Raw genomic sequence first — 17,994 nt, forward strand, 5'->3', positions numbered from 1 at the left:
CCAGTGCTGGGGATCGAGGCTTCAGCCTGGGGGTGCTGGGTATTGAGTGTGGACACCAGCAACTGAGCTTAGATAATGAACAAAACCATTACAAAGGAGCCAGAGGGTCACCCCATCCCACAGTCTCAGCAGCTCACAGCTGGGAACTGGGCTGGGCTGGGCCATCACTTCCTGGGGGCTCACAGGCGAAATGAGGCCTGTTCCCGTCCCTGCCAGGAAGGGGGTGAGACCGGGGAGAGCAGAACAAGCCATGGGAGAGACGCTGCCCCTAGGTCAGAGGAAGCCCAGTGGGGAGAGCACCCAGCTCAGAGTCATGAGAGCGGCGCTCTCTGCTCGGCCCTGCAAGCACCTTGTGTGTGACCCTGGGCAAGTCACGTCAGGGCTCTGGGCCCAGTTCCCTTCCCTGTCGCCCAGGGGTACCACATTCAAACCAGTGTTTCCTTCTGCTCCAGGGATGCAGACGGAGCTCTCCGAGACGACGAGGAGCCAGGCAGACCAGAGCGAAGAGGAGGAACCAGCCCCCCAGCCCATCCCATTAGAAAGGAGCAGCTCCCACATGTCTATGGTAAAAACTTAAAAAACAACAGAGTCCGGTAGCACGTTATAGACTCACAAACCACGTAGATGGGATCATGGGCTTTCGGGGCACAGCCCACTTGTTCAGATGACCAGCCTGTGGGAAGTCCAGAGCCAAGAACAAATAAGGGACGGAGCGGAGGAAAAAAATTGAGGGGTTGGGGGAAGAGGACACTGGGTAGATAAGTCTCAAAGGGATAGCCGAGCCAGTCTGTAACAGGAAACACTTACAAATGAGGCTTGTGGCTGAGCCAGTGGAAAGCGTCCCCTGCGGGGCGTGTGACTATCTCCCCAGCCGGTGTCTCTCAGAGGAGAATGACCTGCCCCCCTCCGGCCCAGGGACCGAAAGGAAACACTCACCCTTGAGACCAGCTCCCCTGAATAAATCCTTGTAACACGGGGGATTATGGGGGCACCGCACCGAGGGGCCAGTCAGGGCACTTTGCTCAGAGACAGGGCTACTGAGAGCCCAGAACGGGGGGTTCTCCACTGCAAGGATCCAAACCAGCCCCAAACGGCACTTCTGTTCCCCACCCTGGCTAGCAAGAAGCCCTGCAAGCAACCCCCTTAGACACTCCTGCCCTCTGGGCCACCACCCGCACCGCCCCTTCTGCAGCGTCGTATCTGCCAGGGCTCGTACTGCCAGCGTTCAGTGTCGTCTGGTCAGGGTTGTCCCGGGGTGCTCCTGACAGGTCCCCTTCTCCGTTGGTGATGTCAAACTTTCGGCTGCGTGTGTGGGTGCCTGTGCTCCCGTCATCTAGATGTGAGTTCCCAAACTGCGGGGGCATGCCCTCCTGGGGGGGGGGGGTGAAGAAATTCCAGAGGGGGCACGAGGTGACCCAGCCCCCCATCAACCACTGCCCCCATAAGTTTTTCTGCTATTGGGGGGACGCATGAGGGTTTCTCAAAAATCAAAAAGAGGGCGTGATGCTGAAAAGTTTGGGAACCACTAATCTAGAGCGTTAGACCCCGTGCACTTGGGTCAACACAGGAGATCTCCACGAGCCCCCAGAAACGACAGATGCAGGCAAGGTTTGCAATCAGACCAGCAGGTTTATTGTCAAATGCGACGCCCTCACAGTTAGTAGCCCTCACGTCACTTCTTTATGTACCAGGCTGCCACCCTTAAACGTATTAGGTTGACACCTCCAGACGAACCTACTAGACACAACCAATTACCTTGTACCTGGTGGTTTGATCCAAACATCCCTATCCATAGTGCTGTCATCCCGACCCTGAGCTGAACCTGGGTCGGTAAGTCCCTTGTCTACGGGGAGTGTGCTGGGACCGAGCTGTTTCTGCAGGGAAATGTTCTGTTACCATCCTCCCGGAATGTTTGCGGGCATGGCCTGTGCCTCGGACCTCTGCAATGTCGGCAGCCCTGTCCTTCCCAAGCTTCTGTCTGCAGGACCTGCCTTTTCCTCACTGCTTAGCTTTGCTTTATGTTAGCAAAGCATTGACGGTTGCTCAGGTCTTAGGCCTCACACTGGGCCTCCACAGTCAGGCCCTTTTGTTACTACATACAGGTGAGAGGTTATGAAAACAAATCCCATCAAATCCAAACAGGTTCCTCTGATCCTTAAGAGCCAGTCACCCGCCCAGGTCAATTGAAACCTCAGAGCTTACCCCTCAGTCAGAGGCCTGCAGGTCCACAGAGACAGACCTTCCAGGTCACAAAAATCAACCAATACCGGTTAATTAGAAAACAGAACAAACTCTTACTGTGAAAACAAAGCTACAGTTGCAAGCATAGTAATTTGGCTAGCTGGAAAGAGCCACCATTTGACACAGGTACTCAGGGAAAGTCCCTGGTCTGAAGACTTAGTTAGAAAAGTGGGAGGAAAAAGCACTAAGAAGCTCAGACATTATTTCCGTATCCCCAAACAAGGAAAACAAGAAATCCTGACAGACTAGCTAAACTCTTCCCTGCTTACACATTGTAAGAAGTCGCTTTTTGGACAGCGGAGCGTTTCCTGTCTCTCTTGATACTTGGAAGAAACTGGTCGGTACTTGGAAGAAACTTGGAAGAAAATTCCTACCTGCGTTGTTATTGGCTGACCACCCCATACCGGGCTAGGAACAGGAGACATTAGTTCACGTCTTAGTCACCGGATGTTCCTGTCCTGATTATGACAGACCCTGTCACGGGGCTTGGCCAAGCCTCCAGCTGAGCTCTCCCAGTAGCCCATGTTTGAAATACAAGCACAGCACCCGGGTGGTAACTTCCAGCACCAACATCACACCTACCTGTGAGCAGCAGAAGCAGAATCGGCCTGGCACTGGGGACTGGCCCGGAGCCCTCGGTCTGGGGTTCTCGTCGGCAGGGAGACTCACTCCTTCAGTCTCAGCTACTTCCTGCCCTGCGCGTGGTTCCTGCCAGTGGGGAGGCGGCGCCACACGCTGCCGGGTGGGGAAGGCAGAGGGGGTTTCCGGGTGGGCCCCGCTCTCAGTCCTTTCCGCGCAGACATCGTGGGTGCTAGAGCCGCTGGACCCATCTGCTCAGGCCCGGGTGGGGGATGGAACATGGGGCATGTTCTCCAGTGGCCCCTCTGCTCACCCCACAAGTGCTGGAATGGGCTCTGCAGGGTTCCAAGAAACCAGCCACAGATCCCTGGTCAATGCCCCCCAGCCCTACCCCTCTTCCCAGGACCAGGCTGGAGGCTCCCGGGAGCTTGCCCGGGACCGCAAGAGGCGGGCACCCGCCTGGTCTAGTGCGGACATCATGGACCTCGTCCACGATCTCCGCACTAGACACAGGAAAGTGGCCGGCTTTGGCAGGAGAGCTGCCAGCCTGGCCACCCAGAAGCAGGTGTGCAAGAGAATCAAGGGGGTCCACTGAGACCCCCGACCCTGAGCCCTGAGTTTACAATGGCTGTCCTGGGTCAGACCAAAGGTCCATCTAGCCCAGTAGCCTGTCTGCCGACAGCGGCCAACCCTAGGGACCCTGGAGGGGATGGACCGAAGACATGACCAAGCCTTTTGTTTCGTGCCATCCCTCTCCAGCCTTCCACAAACCTTGGGCAGGGACACCACTCCTACCCCCTGGTTAATAGCTCTCCATGGACCCAAGCTTCATGACTTGATCTCACTTCCCTTTAAACTCTGTTCCAGTTCTAGCCTTCACAGCCTCCTGCAGCATGGAGTTCCACAGGTTGACTCTTTGCTTTGTGAAGAACAACTTTCTGTTACTAGTTTGAAGCCTGCTACCCATTCCTTTCCTTTGGTGTCCTTTAGTCCTTCTTTATGGGAACTAATGAAGAACTTTTCTGTATGCACCCTCTCCACCCAAGTCCTGCTTTTAGAGACCTCTATCCTGTCCCTTCTCCGTCTCCTCTTTTCTAAGCTGAAAAGTCCCAGTCTCTTTAGCCTCTCTTCATATGGGACCTGTTCCCAACCCCTGATCATTTTAGTTGCCCTCCCCTCTCCCACCCCCTTTTCCCTGTCTCCCCCAGTTTTGTTCAATAAAGACAGATTCCATTTTTTAACACAATTGTCCTTTATTTTGTACATCAAGAAGAGGGGCTAGGGAAGGGTAAGTGGACGGAGGTGAGGGAGGAATGGGGTACGCGCCCCCGATGGAGAGGACTGGGCTGGCTCTGCGGGCTTCTGGGGGTGGAAGCTCTCCTGCAGTCCCCCAATTGCCCCCTCTCCCCAGATGGCAGCCTGTGTCAAGTGCAGCCGGTCTGATGGCCGAGTGCTGTGCTGTGCCCAGTTTGGGTACTCCAGGCAATCCAAGCCAGGACTGCTTTGCAAGGGGGGCACCCCTGAGAACTGTCGGTCCGGGCTGGGGGTCGGGACCCTTTAAGCACAGCCCTCGGCTAGCCTGAGACAGCATCTCCATGCTCTAAGTCCTCCTCTCATGCCCTGCCGACACTGTCTACACTACAACGCTAATTCGAACTAGTTATTTAGTCCGCATTCATTAGTTCGAATTAACATAGTAGTGTAGACGTACCCAGAGAGCCTTATCCCTGGAGACTTGCTAATTAGCATAGTCACTGACTGACCATTTCTGGCCCACTGTTCTTTCTCAGAGAATCTTCCAGCATCAACACAGGTTACATATTTATAAATCCACTTACAGATATCACACAAGTAGATGAATAACATAAACACAATCAGTAGAGCACAAGCTTTCATTTGACATCTCACATGGCCTCCTTGGTACAGACTTTGGGACAACCCCTCCCTCCTACACTTGGGTGCAACAGTGACCTGTCTGATCCCCTTAAAATCCAGTAACGTGACACCCCCAACACAAAACTGATGCAGGAAGTGATGCCAGTAACATCAGTGAGGGCATCACATGGGTCCCCCCACCTTAGACAAGGCATCTGCCACAGTATTCTTCTTCCCGTTTATGTGGACTATGTCCGTGTCGTACTCCTGAAGGGCCAGACTCCAGTGGAGCAACCTGGAGTTGGTGCCGTTGGCCTTCTGCAGGCAAGCCAGCGAGGCATGGCTGCTCAGCACAGTGAACCTCCTGTTGTCCAGATAGGGTTTGAGCTGCTTGACAGCCCACACGATGGCATAACTCTCTGTGACGTAGTGGGGGTACTTGCTGGGCTGTGGTGACCTCTGCTGTCTGGAGCAAGACCCAGCAGGGAAAACCTCACTAGGCAGAGGTAATGCCAAACTTGTTGAACCAGTGGCCAGACACCCCCCATGGAGAGGAACAAAGGAAGGTGGAGGCTGCCCTGGCTGGGGGGCAGGGCTGGAAGTTAGGGAGTTGGTTGCTGGCTGTCGGAGGGCATGGAGGAGAGCCTAGGGGAAGGGGCTGGAGTTTAGGGGCCCAGTCTCCCCCATCTCAAGGGGGCCTGAGGCATCCTAGCCCAGTTCCTATAACCAGATTACATCTGTGCTGCGCTGTGCTGGAGGAGCAATAAACCACCCTCAATTCCACTGGCTGGTGCAGTCTGTTTGTGCCATTTCGGGGTGCAGGAGACGGGGAACCCCCAACGCGCCGTCACACTCTCCTTCTCAATTGTAGCATAATGCTTCTCCGGGGGGCACAGCTTTTTGCTGAGGAAGGTCACGAGGTGCCTTTTGTCACCTACCCCATCCTGAATCAGCACCGCCCCCAGCCCAATGTCGAATGTTGAAATCCGGGCTGGCCAGCACAGGTTCCTTGGCCAAGACATTCTTTATGCTTTGGAACCCCTGTTCACAGGCCTCCGACCACACCACCCGGTCTGGCCTCTCCTGCTTTGTGAGGTCTGTGATCGGAGCTATGACGTCTCTGACCCCTCTCACAATCCTCCTGTAGTAGCTGTCCAGGCTCACAAATGACTGGACCTGCGTTTTCATTTGGGGGATAGGCCAGTTCTTAATGGCCTCCACCCTCAGGGGTTCAGGGTGCACCAACCCACTGCCCACCCTGTGCCCTAGACAGTCACTTCGGCAGCCCCCATCCTGCATTTGGACACCTTGACAACCAGGTTGGCTTCCCCGAGCCGCCGCAGCACCGCCCCTGTGTGACTGAGGTGATCCCGCCAGGAGTTACTAAAGATGGCCAGATCATCAAAATAAGTGCTGGAATGGGCTCTGCAGGACCTCCGTGATCAGCCCCAGGAAGGTGGCCCTGGAATTCCGCATGCCAAAGGGCAGCACCTTGAACTCACACAGGCCCGACTCCACTATGAGCGAAGATTTGTCCCATGCATCAGCATCTAGGGGACTCTGCCAGTACCCCCTAGTCAGGACCAGAGTACTTATAAACCCAGGCCCCTCCCCCAGCGTGTCCAACAGATCCTCTATTCTGAGTGTGGGGAAGGGGTCAGGCTGCGTGACAGCATTCAGCTTCCTCTAGTCCATGCAGAGCCTCGTGGTCCTGTCCTTTTTAGGCACCATCACAATAGGGGATGCCCATGGCCAGCATGCTCCCCACAGCCTCCTGAATCTGCCTCTGCATCTCCCCCTTGGCCCCATAGGCTCTGCTAGGCGCTGGGCGAGGCAGGGCCTAGTGAGGATGGAATGCGATGTCCTGTCAGCGAGCCCTGGCCTCCTTCACCTTTCGCTCCCTCTCAGCATCTGCCTCCTTCACCTTTCGCTCCACTTCGGCATCCGCCTCCCTCGCCTTTCGACGCACGTCGGCAAGGGCCTTCCCATGTTCCAGCTCGATTCCTTCAATGCCTGCTGCTTTCTAATTTCATCTGCAACAGCATCCCTGGCACCGGGTGGGCACTGCTCCCTTCCCTGCTGGTCATTTCGTATTAGCAAAGACCTCAGTTCCGGCTTAAAAGCTTTCTCTCTGAATTCAGTGATTGGCTCCAATCACAAATCTTCTAGAGCCTCTCGGTCAAGACTCTCATGTAGTTGCTGACTCATTGCAGCTGCTCTTTAACCAATCAAACTCTCTACACCCAAAAATAAAATTTAGAACCGCTTGAGGGTCTGATCCAAAGCTTAATTGACCAAGCTCTGAGGATCCTGCCGACTATACCACTGTGACGAACCGGGCCAGGTCTGTGCACTGCTAAGGGTGTTGGCTCAGGGTGAATTGCTCAACACAAGGACGCTTTACAGCCCCAGACCAGAGACCTTCCCAAACAGGTCACAAACCAGTCAGACCGCGCAAATCCCCTCAGACACCACAGTTCCCTCTGTGCCCCAATCAGCCCTGGGCCTAACACACAGGTGAGGGGATCTAGAACCCAATCCCACCTACACCGAACGGGTCTTTCCGGTCCCAAAGAACCAGCCACAAATCCCCGGTCACTTAGGGGAGAAACCTGCCTAGGACAAGGGGCTCTATGGAGGGGGATGCAGGGAATGGAGGAAGTGGGGTGGCCCTTGGGGTCCCTGCCCCGGATGAGAGGCTCCCATCTCTCCTCAGGCAGAGGGGACCAGGGAAGGGCTGAGAGATGGGAGAACCCTCGGCACCGGGTGAGGCTGCTCCACAAAAGGTCTCAGGTGGCTCCTCCATGCTCACTAGGCCCTGCCAGCCCCCAGGGAGCGAGTGTCCCAGGGCAGCTGCCCAGTGGAAATGCTCAGTCCCAACAGGCTCTGTCCCTGTTCATTGCAGACCCTCGGGGAGCCGCCTGCCTCAGCCCAGCCCACAGCCCTGCTGCTGGAAGCCTTGAAGGCTCTGACGGCCCCCGCCCTAGAGAGTTTTCAGGCGGCAGAGGAAGCGCCGAGAGCCACCGTGTCCCAGCACAGCGCCCGCATGGAGCGAGTAAGAGACACCCGGCGAGGGGCAGGGCGCGTAGAGAGAGGGGCTGGGAGAACTGGCTCTGAGGAAACCGGCCCTGGGGCACAGGGTCAGGGTGAGGGGCAGGTCGGCTCAGCCCCTTTCTAGGAGGCTCTGAGCATCAGTCGCTCCCCTGCTCAATTAAGCCCCATCGCCCGCCGGGGAGGCAGGAATTCGACCCGCGAGACACCCGGGAACTGGAGCCCAGAGCGGCTTGTTGACTTCCCAAGGCTGCGCTGGGGGCAGCGGCAGGGTCAGCAAATGACCCCAGGAGAAGGCCTTGTCCAGGGCGCCTAGAACCAACCTGCCTCGTGGGGCGTGCGGCCGCGTTGCTGCAGTTGGCTCTGCTGGGAATTCTCAGCCAGGCAGAGCCCTGGGCCCTTCGCCAGGCAGGTCTCTTGGGGAAAAGACTCAGGGGTCACGTTCCCGACAGGCCTCTCAACGGGGCCTTTTCTCCCTCGGCCCCACGCCGGTGACGCTCCTGCCCTTCCCCCAGCGCCGTCTGCCGGGGGGGCGGCCTGGCAGGAGGCCGCTCTCGATCAATCCCCCCTCAGCTGTGTGGCTCCCTCCAGATTGGATACGTCGTGGGAAAGATTTTCAGCTGGCTGCGCGACGTCGGGGATCCCAGAGCCAGAGGAGCCGCGCTGGGGACCATCGCCCTGCTGGCTCGCGCCCACCCCCGGGACGTGGTTCCCGCCTGCGTGGCCCACGCGCTGCCATGGGACAGGTAGGGAGAGGCTGTTACCACCTCAGTCCCTGATTTCCCTTCCCCCCTCCTGCCAGGGCAGAGCGCAGGAAGGGCCTGGCCGGAGACAGGGATGGATCCAGCTCCCTGCTGGGCACAGGGCTGCCCCGGCCTCCTAAGAGAAGATGCCCAGGCCCAGCTCCAGAGGGGACGGCTGCTAAGGGAAGGGAATAAATGCAGAGCTTGTGGAAGGAACTCTCCTGCCTCAGCTTCCCTGCCCCCCAGGGTCTCTTTTGAGACCCCCTTTCCCGCCACCTTCCCAGCCTCTCCCTGGGGAGGCAGGAGGGGGCCAATCAGGGAGGCTCTGATTTTGGTTTCTGACCTTGCAGAGGTGCCAGGGAGCTGTGGAAGGCCGTGGGGGAAGAACCACAGCTCCCCCGGCAGGTGCTGCAGCAGCTGCTGGACGCGCTCCGGAAGAGCCACCGGGAGGAGAGGAGCCGCAGCGTGTCTCTGGCTGTAAGTGACACTGGAGCTGTCCCGTAGGGAACTCACCACTACAGGGAGGATGGTGCATCTGTGGGGGAGAAGGGGGCTTCAACCCCTCTTAGTGTGTCCATCCTCCTTTCACTGTTAAAGGGGGCTCACGGGAACAATTTATTTGGGGGTTGGGTTCCCAGAAGCTGTGCCTGAAACTGCACTCTCCTCAGACCCGCAGGGATTCAGTGTCTGTATTGCTCTTGGGTGGATGGGAGGGAGGGCTCCGGTGCCCTGGCTGGGCGAGATCAGGAGATCTGGCCCAGAGGACGGGGTGGTGAGAAACCCCATAGAGCCAAGAGGAAGGTGTCAGTGGCTTTGCCAGCACTCTGGGAAGCACCCCAAGGAGTCCTCTGTCATAGAGGGATAAGGGATCTGTCGGAAAAGGCTTTATTTTCCACAAGGTCAGCGTCTAGACTGGCGCTTTTTTCCGACAAAGCTCCGTGCGGAAAAAAAGCGGCAGCCATTTTTATGCTAATGAAACGGGGGAGAGTTAAATCCCCACCTCATTAGCAATTGCGATACGTCTAATTTACATCCCTTTTACGAAAAAGGGATGTAGTCTAGACGTAGCCAAACTGTCTCCCTACTGAGGACTACATGGTTGCAGAGGAGCCAGGGAAGCCAGACCCGAAGCCGGAGCATCCGAGAGAGTGACACAAGCAGCACGTCCGGGGTCCCTACAACTGGGTCACGAGGATCGGAACTGACCCGACAGAAGTTCCCATTGACCCAGGTCAAGTAGTTTGGGATCTTGGGGGGTTTTCGTGGAAGAGCAAAGGAGCGATCCAACCTTCGGAAGGCCTGGGAGCAAGTGACAGGCACGAGCCAGACAGATGGTCAACCCCAGAGCCGGACCCAGGGATCCCGGTTTCAGATCAGCAAGGACCTTCCTCATGAGCATTAGCCCAGAAGGCACAAGCAGCCCAGTACGACGGGGGAGCGAAAACGAGGACCTGAAACCCGGGATGTGATGGAAAGCCAGTCGCCGGGAGCAACGTGGGGTCTGCACCGACACCGCTTCGACCTCCCGGCATCGCCCCGGCTCCCTGCTGCTTGTGGCGCTGGAGTTACTCAGGCGGCAGAGGGGCAGTGATGCCCCCCCGGTCACGTCTGGCAAGCTGACGGGCGGGGCTAGGCCATGACGACAGAGAACGGGAAATAACGTCACCCGGACTCTTCCCACCTTTCCAGGAGGTTCCCATCTGCGTCCATTCTAGGAACAGGAGACGGTTCAGGGGCCATCACATCTCCCTTCCCCCCAGAGGATCTCACCCTCCTTCCTCATAAGCCGCAAGGAAATGGAAAATGGAAGCAGGATGACAGCCAAAGCCATGGGAGCGGATGGGCAGGTGGGGACAGCTCAGTGACATTTCTGTCTCCTGTCTCCAGGCAATGGACACGCTGTACGAGATCCTTTTCCTCTGGGGATACCGAGAAGCCATCCTGGAAATGTTTCCCCAGCTCCTCCTCGTCTGCGTCAGGCAGGTGCAGTACGTGCTGGACCTGTGCCTGCCAGGGACTTGGAGGTCCCAGAAGACATCCAGCCCGGAGGGATCCAGCCGCCTCAGCCCCTTGAGGTAACGGCGGAAAGGAAGGGGAAGAACAGATTTGTTCTGCTCAGCCCCTGTGGGACCTGCCTGGCCCTCTGCTGTGCGTGTCCCTACAGCCCAGGGGCAGTTCTGGGCAGGTCTGTGTGGAGGGAGCGGTGCTGGGCGCCCGTGTGCGTGTGAGCCACACTTGCTCCTCTGACTCCGACCACAGGCCAGGGGCCACGTCGGCACGTCCCCATGTGCTCCCGGCCGAGGGCTCAGGGCTTTTCTCCCTGCCTGTTGAGCCCGCAGGGCCTCTGTCCCACAAGACCCCACCCCAGGACAGCGTGGCCAGAGCACACACAGAGTGCACAAGACCGGCGGGGGGGCCGTGTCACAGGCAGGAAGGACGAGGAGGGGCCCGTGACACTGATTCTACAGGGACAACCAGGGAACCACCTGGCTAGAAACTCGATGAGTCTGTGGCATGGCCAGGGCCCGTTGGGCAGGGCCGTGCCCGCACACAGTGCTGGGTCCATCTCGGGGGAGGCCGGCTGCTGCTGACCACGCCGGGTGTCCCAGGTCTTGTGCGGTTTGCGCTGCGTGGGGCTGGGGTCGAGTTCTGACACCCGGACTTTTTATTTCCTCTAGCACCTCCCTGGAGACCGTGAAGACCCTTTTCTCCATGCCCAGATACTGGAAGGAATTTGCCAGTATCCAGTTGCAGCAGGGCTGGGACATGATGGCCTCCCGCCAGCGCTTCTCCCAAGGGGTGGGCTTGATCGCAAGGTAGAGTCTGGGCAATGGGAGCTCAGTGGGAGACCCTCCCCTGCCCCCGCCGGCCCTCTCAGCCCCGCCATGGGAGAGCGACGCTCTCTCCCCTTGGTAACTCCGGGCATTTTCTCTGTCCTGTTCCAGGGCCATGGTGGAGCACCAGACCCCACAGCTCCCTGCGGTGCTCAGAGAGGCCATCGCCCTCATGCAGAGTCAGGAGGAGCAGCCCCAGAGAAATATCGCCCTGACTTTCTGCACCGAGGTGAGATTCCGGAGCCGCCAGGCACATGTGGGCATGTGCAGAGCAGCTCGGTCCCGTCCCAGGCAGGCAGGCAGGCACCGGGGCCCATCGCCAGCAGCACGGCAACGCCACAGCCAGCCGGCTCCTCTGCCCACGTGGATCCTAGTGGGGACGGGCAGAGTGGTGGGGGGCAGGGTGAGATTGCTCCTGGCTGGATGTGCCTCCGTGGGACCATGTGACAAGAGAAGATGTTTCTCCAGCGCCGTGAGGCCAGGCCTCTCTCCTCGCCTTTGCCTGGGGTTTCATTTTCTTCTGCCACGGCTCGCTCCAGAACACGTTGGGATGCCCAGAGATTCCCCTTTCCCTGGGCTTCATTAGGGGCTCGTGCATTAGTCGCCCCTCTGGGAATGGACCATCTCAAACACCAGCCGCTGGCTCCTTACCCCCAGAGATTTTGTGTGGCAGGAAGTGACCAGCTGGCAAAGATGCTGGCGCACGAACAGACCGAGAGGCAGATTTCTGCTCCTGCAGCTGATGTTGATTTTCTCTTTCCAGTTTCTCCGGAGTCCTTCCATCCTCACCACAGTCACCAGATCGGAGCTCCAGGAACAGCTGATGGAATGGACCAAAGATCCCAATCCGGAGATACGGAGGCTCTGTCTGCAGGGCCTGGGCAGTATCATCTTCCAGCCAGAGAAGGTGAGGGGCAGGGCTTGCCCAGGTGAGACGTTGCTGCACTGGGAGATAACAAACACATCACTGTTGCAACCCCTGTTCTATGCTGTTACTGAGCAAGCCAGGCGTGAGGTGTCCCTGCTCCCTGGTGCGGGCAGAGCATGGTCGGTGGAGGCAGTGGGGGAGGGGAAGGAGACTCAGGGCGTCGCTCAGGGCAATGGGGGGAGAGTGTCGGCTGATAACAAGCCCAAGCTCGGCAAGGACAGACGAGTCGGGGGGCGGGGTCAGAGCTCGGGGGCGGGGCCAGGGGTGCAAAGCACCTGCCAGAGCGGCAGGAGAACGACTTTCTCCCCCGCTGGGGGCTGGCCGATGGGGGGATGGTCCAGCCCCTGCCCAGGCTCTGTCCCAGGCCAGGCGTGAGCTGCCTTCTGCCTTCCTGCAGGGGCAGTTGTTACGGGCCCAGCTGCCAGGGACCATCGCCATGTTCTGCGCCAGGAACGCATGGACTGTCCTGGAGGCCCTGAAGGACGCGGCAGACGCCAGCTACCTGCTCGCCGGGGAGGGGCTTGGCTCCATCTCCCAGGACATGGCAGTCAGCCTGCGCCCGCTCATTGACGACGTAAGTCCGGGACCCCGGAGAAGCACATTCCCCCTCCCCTGATGTCCTGGTATGACCCTGCCCAGCCCCTCCCCGCCCCCCAGGCCAGCCACACAGCACCCAAGGGGGCCCCTGCCAAGGGTGGGGAGTCTCCTACTCAGCCCCTCCCTGGCAGAGCCCTTCTGGAAAATGGGGGCGCCAAGCTCCCAGCCCTGCTGCAGCCTCCCCTCCCCCCTCCTGTGCCCAGCCCCTCCCCGAGCCCCAAGGAGGCACGCGGGAGCCTCAGGTCCCAGCGCCCCGGGAGGGGAGGCCAGAGCAGCCTCTGTGGCCAGGGACCTGGGCCTTCCCTCAGCCCCCTCAGGCCTTGCTGGGGAAGGAAGCAGGGAAGGGGCGATGGGAGGGGAGGGGAGGGATGGGTAAGAGGGACGGGAGGAGGGACCCGGGAAGTGCAGCAGGAATGAGGTGAGGATGGAGATTCCTCGTAACTTGCCCCTTTCCACCCTTCACCCCCCCCATGCTCAGTGGCTCCCCTGCCTGGCACTGCACAGGGGTGGGCTGGGTCTCTCCAGGCCAGGCGGACGGGGGAGAAGAACATGGAGAGATTGGCCCCTCTCTGGACTCCAGGCAGCTGGGGGGCTGGGTGCAGGAAGCTCTCCACACACATTGCACCATGGACCTCTGGGTCTCAGCCCTGGCCAGCGCACAGTGTCTGTGGGGCTGCCTGGTGGTTGCGGCTTCCGCGGGCCAGGACGGGTCCCGGTCGGGGTGCTGGAGCCGTGTGCGATTTGGGGCCGTCAGGCCCCTGGCCTGGGACACGGCCTGGCTCTCACGGGCTTCCCCGCCCCGCGTGTCCTTACCAGGAGAGGGGCAATGTCCGCTCAGCCGCCATCTCACTGCTGGGCACCATGCTGGGCGGGGTGAAGGGCCCGGACAGACCCCGCGTGCGGCAGGAACTCACCCGCTGCCTGCTCCCGCTGCTGCTCCACCTGGCAGACGAGGAGCAGAGAGTGATCCTGGTAAGTGCCCCCTCGGTATGTCCCGGAGAGCAAAGCGCCAGAGTCCCCCGGGCCCCACCCCTCTCCAGAGCCCCTGCCCAGCCAGGGCCATTGGGGACGTGCAGGGAGGCCTGAGGGGGCCCCTTGGCTCTGACTCTCTGGGATCCCGGAGCCCCGGCGCTGCCATGTCTGCGCAGAAGGGCCGAGCTGTGGAGATCCCATCTGGCTCTTGCCAGCCAATGCTCAGCTCCCCCCCAAGCAGCGTCCCCTGCAGAACAAGGGGCAGGAGGCTCCCCAGGCAGGGAGAGCAGGAGCCCAAGGGGCAGGGAGGAGGGGACGCGCCCCAGACGCTCCCTCTCTCAGCGAGGCCCCTCTCGCTCTCCCCTCGTGCTGCAGAGCTGCAAAGCGACGCTCTTCCGCTGCGCCGTGTTCCTCGGCTGGGCCCATCTCAAGAGTCTCTTCTGCAGCCTGGCCTGGGATGGCTCCTCGCGGCTCTTGCCCGGCGTCGGGAAGTGCCTGGTAGGTGAATTCTGTGGGCCCGGGGAGCGGTGACCGGGGAGCTCAGGGAGACCTTTCTACCCCCACCCCGAGTGCCCAGGGGGATTCTCCCCTGCTCGTCACGCAGGGAGCAGAGGCAGCCCCCCCCCAGAGGGGCTCGGCATTTCCTCAGTTGTTTTCCAATCCCACCCTTTCCACTGCCCCCATCTCCCAAACTTAGCGCTGCCCCTGCCTCCTGCCCTTGGGCTCCTGCCCCTCTGCCTGTGCCCAGCTTGGAAATGCTCTTCCCCAAGGGCCCGACTCAGGACATCTGGGCTCCTACTGGCTCTTGCCCTGGCTTCCCTCTGTGCTTCAGCGACCCTGGCCTGTCAGCTGTAGGTCGATCACTTTGTCTGGTCTGAGCATGTCTCCTGCTCTGCTCCTAGATGAAGAATTACAAGAGGAACTTCCCCAGGTTCCTGTTCCAGGCCTTAGAATATCTGGAAAGCTCCCAGGCGTCCATCAGACATTCTGCAGCCCTCTTCATCGGTAAGCAAAGCAGCCCCCGGGAGCTGTTCCAGGGCTGTTAGAGTTAATAAAATCTGCAAATGAACAAAAAGGGGTTTCAGGACAAGCATCAGCCAGCACCTCAGGCGCCTGCTGCAACTGCAGCTGTGAAACAGGGATGGAACATAGACGAGTTAGTTGAATAAAACATCAGTGCTATTGTGTTTGGGTGTGTGATTTCGTTCCTCCCGTCCCTGGCGTACTGCTGCTCGGTCTGCAGCTTGCCCAGGTAAGGAGTATCACGTACTCTTTCCTAAAAGACTAGAAGTCAAGTTGTCTAAAAGAATTGCACCCGGTGTGCCCTCTGAGACGGCGTGAAATGCTGCTCCGAGCTCTCAATGAACATTACGGGGGAGGGAGAGCTCAGTGCTTCGAGCATTGTCTTACTGAACCCAGGGTTATGAGTCAGTCTTTGAGGGGACCGTTTAGGAATCTGGGGCAAATCTGTCAGGGATGGTGCTTGGTCCTGCTGCGAGGGCAGGGGGCCGGACCTGATGGCGACTCAAGGTCCCTTTGAATTCCAAAGTTCTCTGTTTTACTGCTCAGATTTGCACTCTTGTTTGAAGAAATATGGGAACGATTAAAAAATTCAATGGCGATTAATCGCAGGCTTAACCGTGTGCACCTCCCCTTTGAGTTCAATCTCCTTCGCCAATCGGCCTTTCAGTGATTCCTGGGGTCGGATGCTTTCTCCATGGTGTTTTGCATCACACTGAAGGACTGTCTTGAATTTCCCAAGGGCTGTTTTATGGGAATGGCTGACTCTTTAGTAATTTGTAGGGATGACACTGAAACAGTGTGAGCTCCATTCTATTCCTTGTCTGTGTAGGAGAAACCATCCACCATTACTGTGACCTGTTGTCAAAAAGAGTGACTGCAGCTGGTGTCACCCGCCTGTGTGAAGGTAAGGAAATACCTCTGGGCGTTTGGGCATCTGTGGACAGTATGAGGCCTGAACACAGATGTCACAGTGTCCCTCTGGGTCTGAGGACAGTGCTGAAGGGAGAAGAGTGGTCTTGCTGGTAGGACATAAGAATGGGAGTCGGGAGCTTTGAGCCACCAGGAGCAACTCTGTGCCTCACCTTCCCCATCCGTGAAATGGGGGTAAGAACAGAAAGGCTCTCAAGGACAGCTGGCCAGAATGGAAAAGGACCCTCACTATGACCAGGCATTAGTAGGAGGAGAAGGATTCTTACCCTGTGTCAGAAAAGTTTGCATTGTCTCCTCCCCAAGTACCTTCACCCAGAGATTGATTCTTAGCTCCTACGGTATCCTGCCAGGCCCCCTGGGTACTCCTTTCCCTGCCACCTCTGGAGCACTGAAGGCGGCACAAATGCACAAAGGGTTCAGTAGAAGTGAGGAGCCTAAACCCTTTCTGCGGATCGGCGCCTGAATGTCAGAGTCACGGTTGTTGTCGTGTTCCCGGGGCAAAGGCCGTTGGGAAGCAGAGGTTTCCCAGGCATAAGTTACAGCAGCTCTGTGGGGTTTCCAACCTGTTTCCTCTTTGTTTCAGCTTTTCAGCAACAGCCTTTAAAATCGGACAGGGACACGTGGCTCATCCTGAATGAACATCGGCAATGGCTGCAGAAGCTTGCGAGCCGCGTGTTGGGCGCTTCTTACGACTTGGGAGCGGCACCGACACAGAAGGACTCTTCCTCCTGCCACGGTAGGTACCACAGAGGGGAGCAGCTCTTTGGAGCAGGGAGGCAGGTTCCGTGGGGCGAGAGGGGCCGTGAGGGGGGGCAGGAGCGACGCGGCGTCCTGGAGTCACCGGGGGCCTCTCGCGTGGGGGCTGGAGCTGAGGGAAATTGTTCCTACCACGGCCCTGCCCCAGACGACCCCCCCCGCAATTTTGGGTTCCATGCGCGATGGCCCAGCCCCCCAGCCACAGCTTCTCCATGGGATCCCCTCCGTCAGCAGCGCGCGGAGAGAGGGGGATTCTCCAGGACTCCCTTCGGCCATCGCCAGCCCCAGGGGAGCAGTGGCCGGGGGAGGGGCTGGGCTCTCTCAGGGATGCCGGCTCTCAGGGAAATGGCAAAGGGGGAGGGAGGGGGAACCTGCCCTGGTCCAGATTCTCCCCCTTGACAATTGTGTCCTTCTCATCTGTGCTCCTGCCCTGTCTCCTCTGACAGACACCGGCTGAGCCCACCGCTCCCCGGCCTGGCCGGGAGACCAAGCAGCTGGGACACCACAAGGATCTGGAAGGGGCAGAGCTGCACGTGATGGGGAACCAGCCGCGACTGGGACCAGGAGCCGTTCAACCCACAGGCCAGAGGACGCCAAGCCCCTCCCCGGCCCTGCGGCGCGTCCACAAGAACCGAGGATCCGCTCCTGGCCCAGAGACTTGCAGCTGTCGTGGACTTTTGCTTGTTCCCCAACATTTGTCCTGCCCGACACCCCAGGACATGGCTTGTGAGTCACCATCAGACCCACCCATCTCCGGGCCCTTCCCACCGGCCTCTGCCCATCTGGGTGGGTCTCTCTCGTCGTCCGTCTGCCTTCCCACAAAGACCAGCGTGGGACCACTCTCCTGGGGGACACTGGGACTGCGCGCGTTCTGGGGTGCGCGGTGGGGAGGGGTTGGGGTTGTGCGTTCTGGGGTCCGCGGTGGGGGAGGGGTTGGGGTTGCGCATTCTGGGGTCAGCGGTGGGGGAGGGGTTGGGGTTGCGCGTTCTGGGGTCCGCGGTGGGGAGGGGTTGGGGCTGCCCAGCATTCTGGGACTGGGGTGGGAAGCTGAGGCTGCCCGGCTGCTCTGGGGCTTGCGGGGATGCCAGGGCACCGGGCAGCCTGAGGGCTGGTGTGGGAGGGTAGAAATCTGGGGCTGGGCAGCCACCAGTGTGGGGAGGAGAGGGCAGGGCAGGGCAAGGCAGGGCAGGGCAGGGGCAGCAGCCTGGTGGGCTTGGGGGGGCCGAGCCTTAGGAAGAAGGGGCGGGGCTGAGGTTTGCCTTCCCTCGTCAGCCGTTCGCCCGCTGCCCATGCCTCCCACTGCTCTCTGCCAGGCGGGTAGAGGCCCTGGAGAGAGGGGATGTGCCCAGGCACAGAAGTGCTGTGGTCAGGTGCCCCGGCCACAAGAGACTCCTCTGACCCCCAAGAAACCCCACAGAGCCCTCTGCCAACTGGGGCGGGTTTCACCCCTCCCCCATCTCAGAAG

The 17,994-nt window shown here is 59.3% G+C and overlaps 1 protein-coding gene and 1 long non-coding RNA gene across 2 annotated transcripts; both read left to right on the forward strand.

Moving 5' to 3' along the window:
- Positions 1-8,206: 8,206 nt before the first annotated feature.
- On the forward strand, positions 8,207-14,866 carry LOC149523688 (maestro heat-like repeat family member 5). The gene is made up of 10 exons (XM_089781610.1): positions 8,207-8,492; positions 8,840-8,966; positions 10,377-10,564; positions 11,168-11,305; positions 11,435-11,552; positions 12,087-12,230; positions 12,649-12,825; positions 13,665-13,820; positions 14,196-14,318; positions 14,723-14,866. Exons 3-10 carry the CDS (start codon positions 10,380-10,382, stop codon positions 14,864-14,866), a joined length of 1,185 nt encoding a protein of 394 aa, XP_089637736.1. The 5' UTR covers positions 8,207-8,492; positions 8,840-8,966; positions 10,377-10,379.
- A 763-nt stretch (positions 14,867-15,629) lies between these two features.
- LOC149523689 (uncharacterized) lies at positions 15,630-17,079 on the forward strand. Its single transcript, XR_016350536.1, has 3 exons — positions 15,630-15,747; positions 16,357-16,509; positions 16,976-17,079. It is a non-coding gene; the product is annotated as an uncharacterized LOC149523689 (long non-coding RNA).
- Positions 17,080-17,994: the final 915 nt, after the last annotated feature.

The sequence above is a fragment of the Pelodiscus sinensis genome, chromosome 12, assembly GCF_052426305.1.
Source record: "Pelodiscus sinensis isolate ZL-2025 chromosome 12, ASM5242630v1, whole genome shotgun sequence".
Lineage (NCBI taxonomy): Eukaryota > Metazoa > Chordata > Testudines > Trionychidae > Pelodiscus > Pelodiscus sinensis.

Bases quoted from the DNA above. Each gene is read 5' to 3' on its own strand.
- LOC149523688 (XM_089781610.1), top strand. From the start codon at position 10,380: ATGGACACGCTGTACGAGATCCTTTTCCTCTGGGGATACCGAGAAGCC. The intron at 10,565-11,167 runs GTAACGGCGGAA...TATTTCCTCTAG, and splicing joins AGCCGCCTCAGCCCCTTGAG to CACCTCCCTGGAGACCGTGA. The intron at 11,306-11,434 runs GTAGAGTCTGGG...GTCCTGTTCCAG, and splicing joins GGGGTGGGCTTGATCGCAAG to GGCCATGGTGGAGCACCAGA.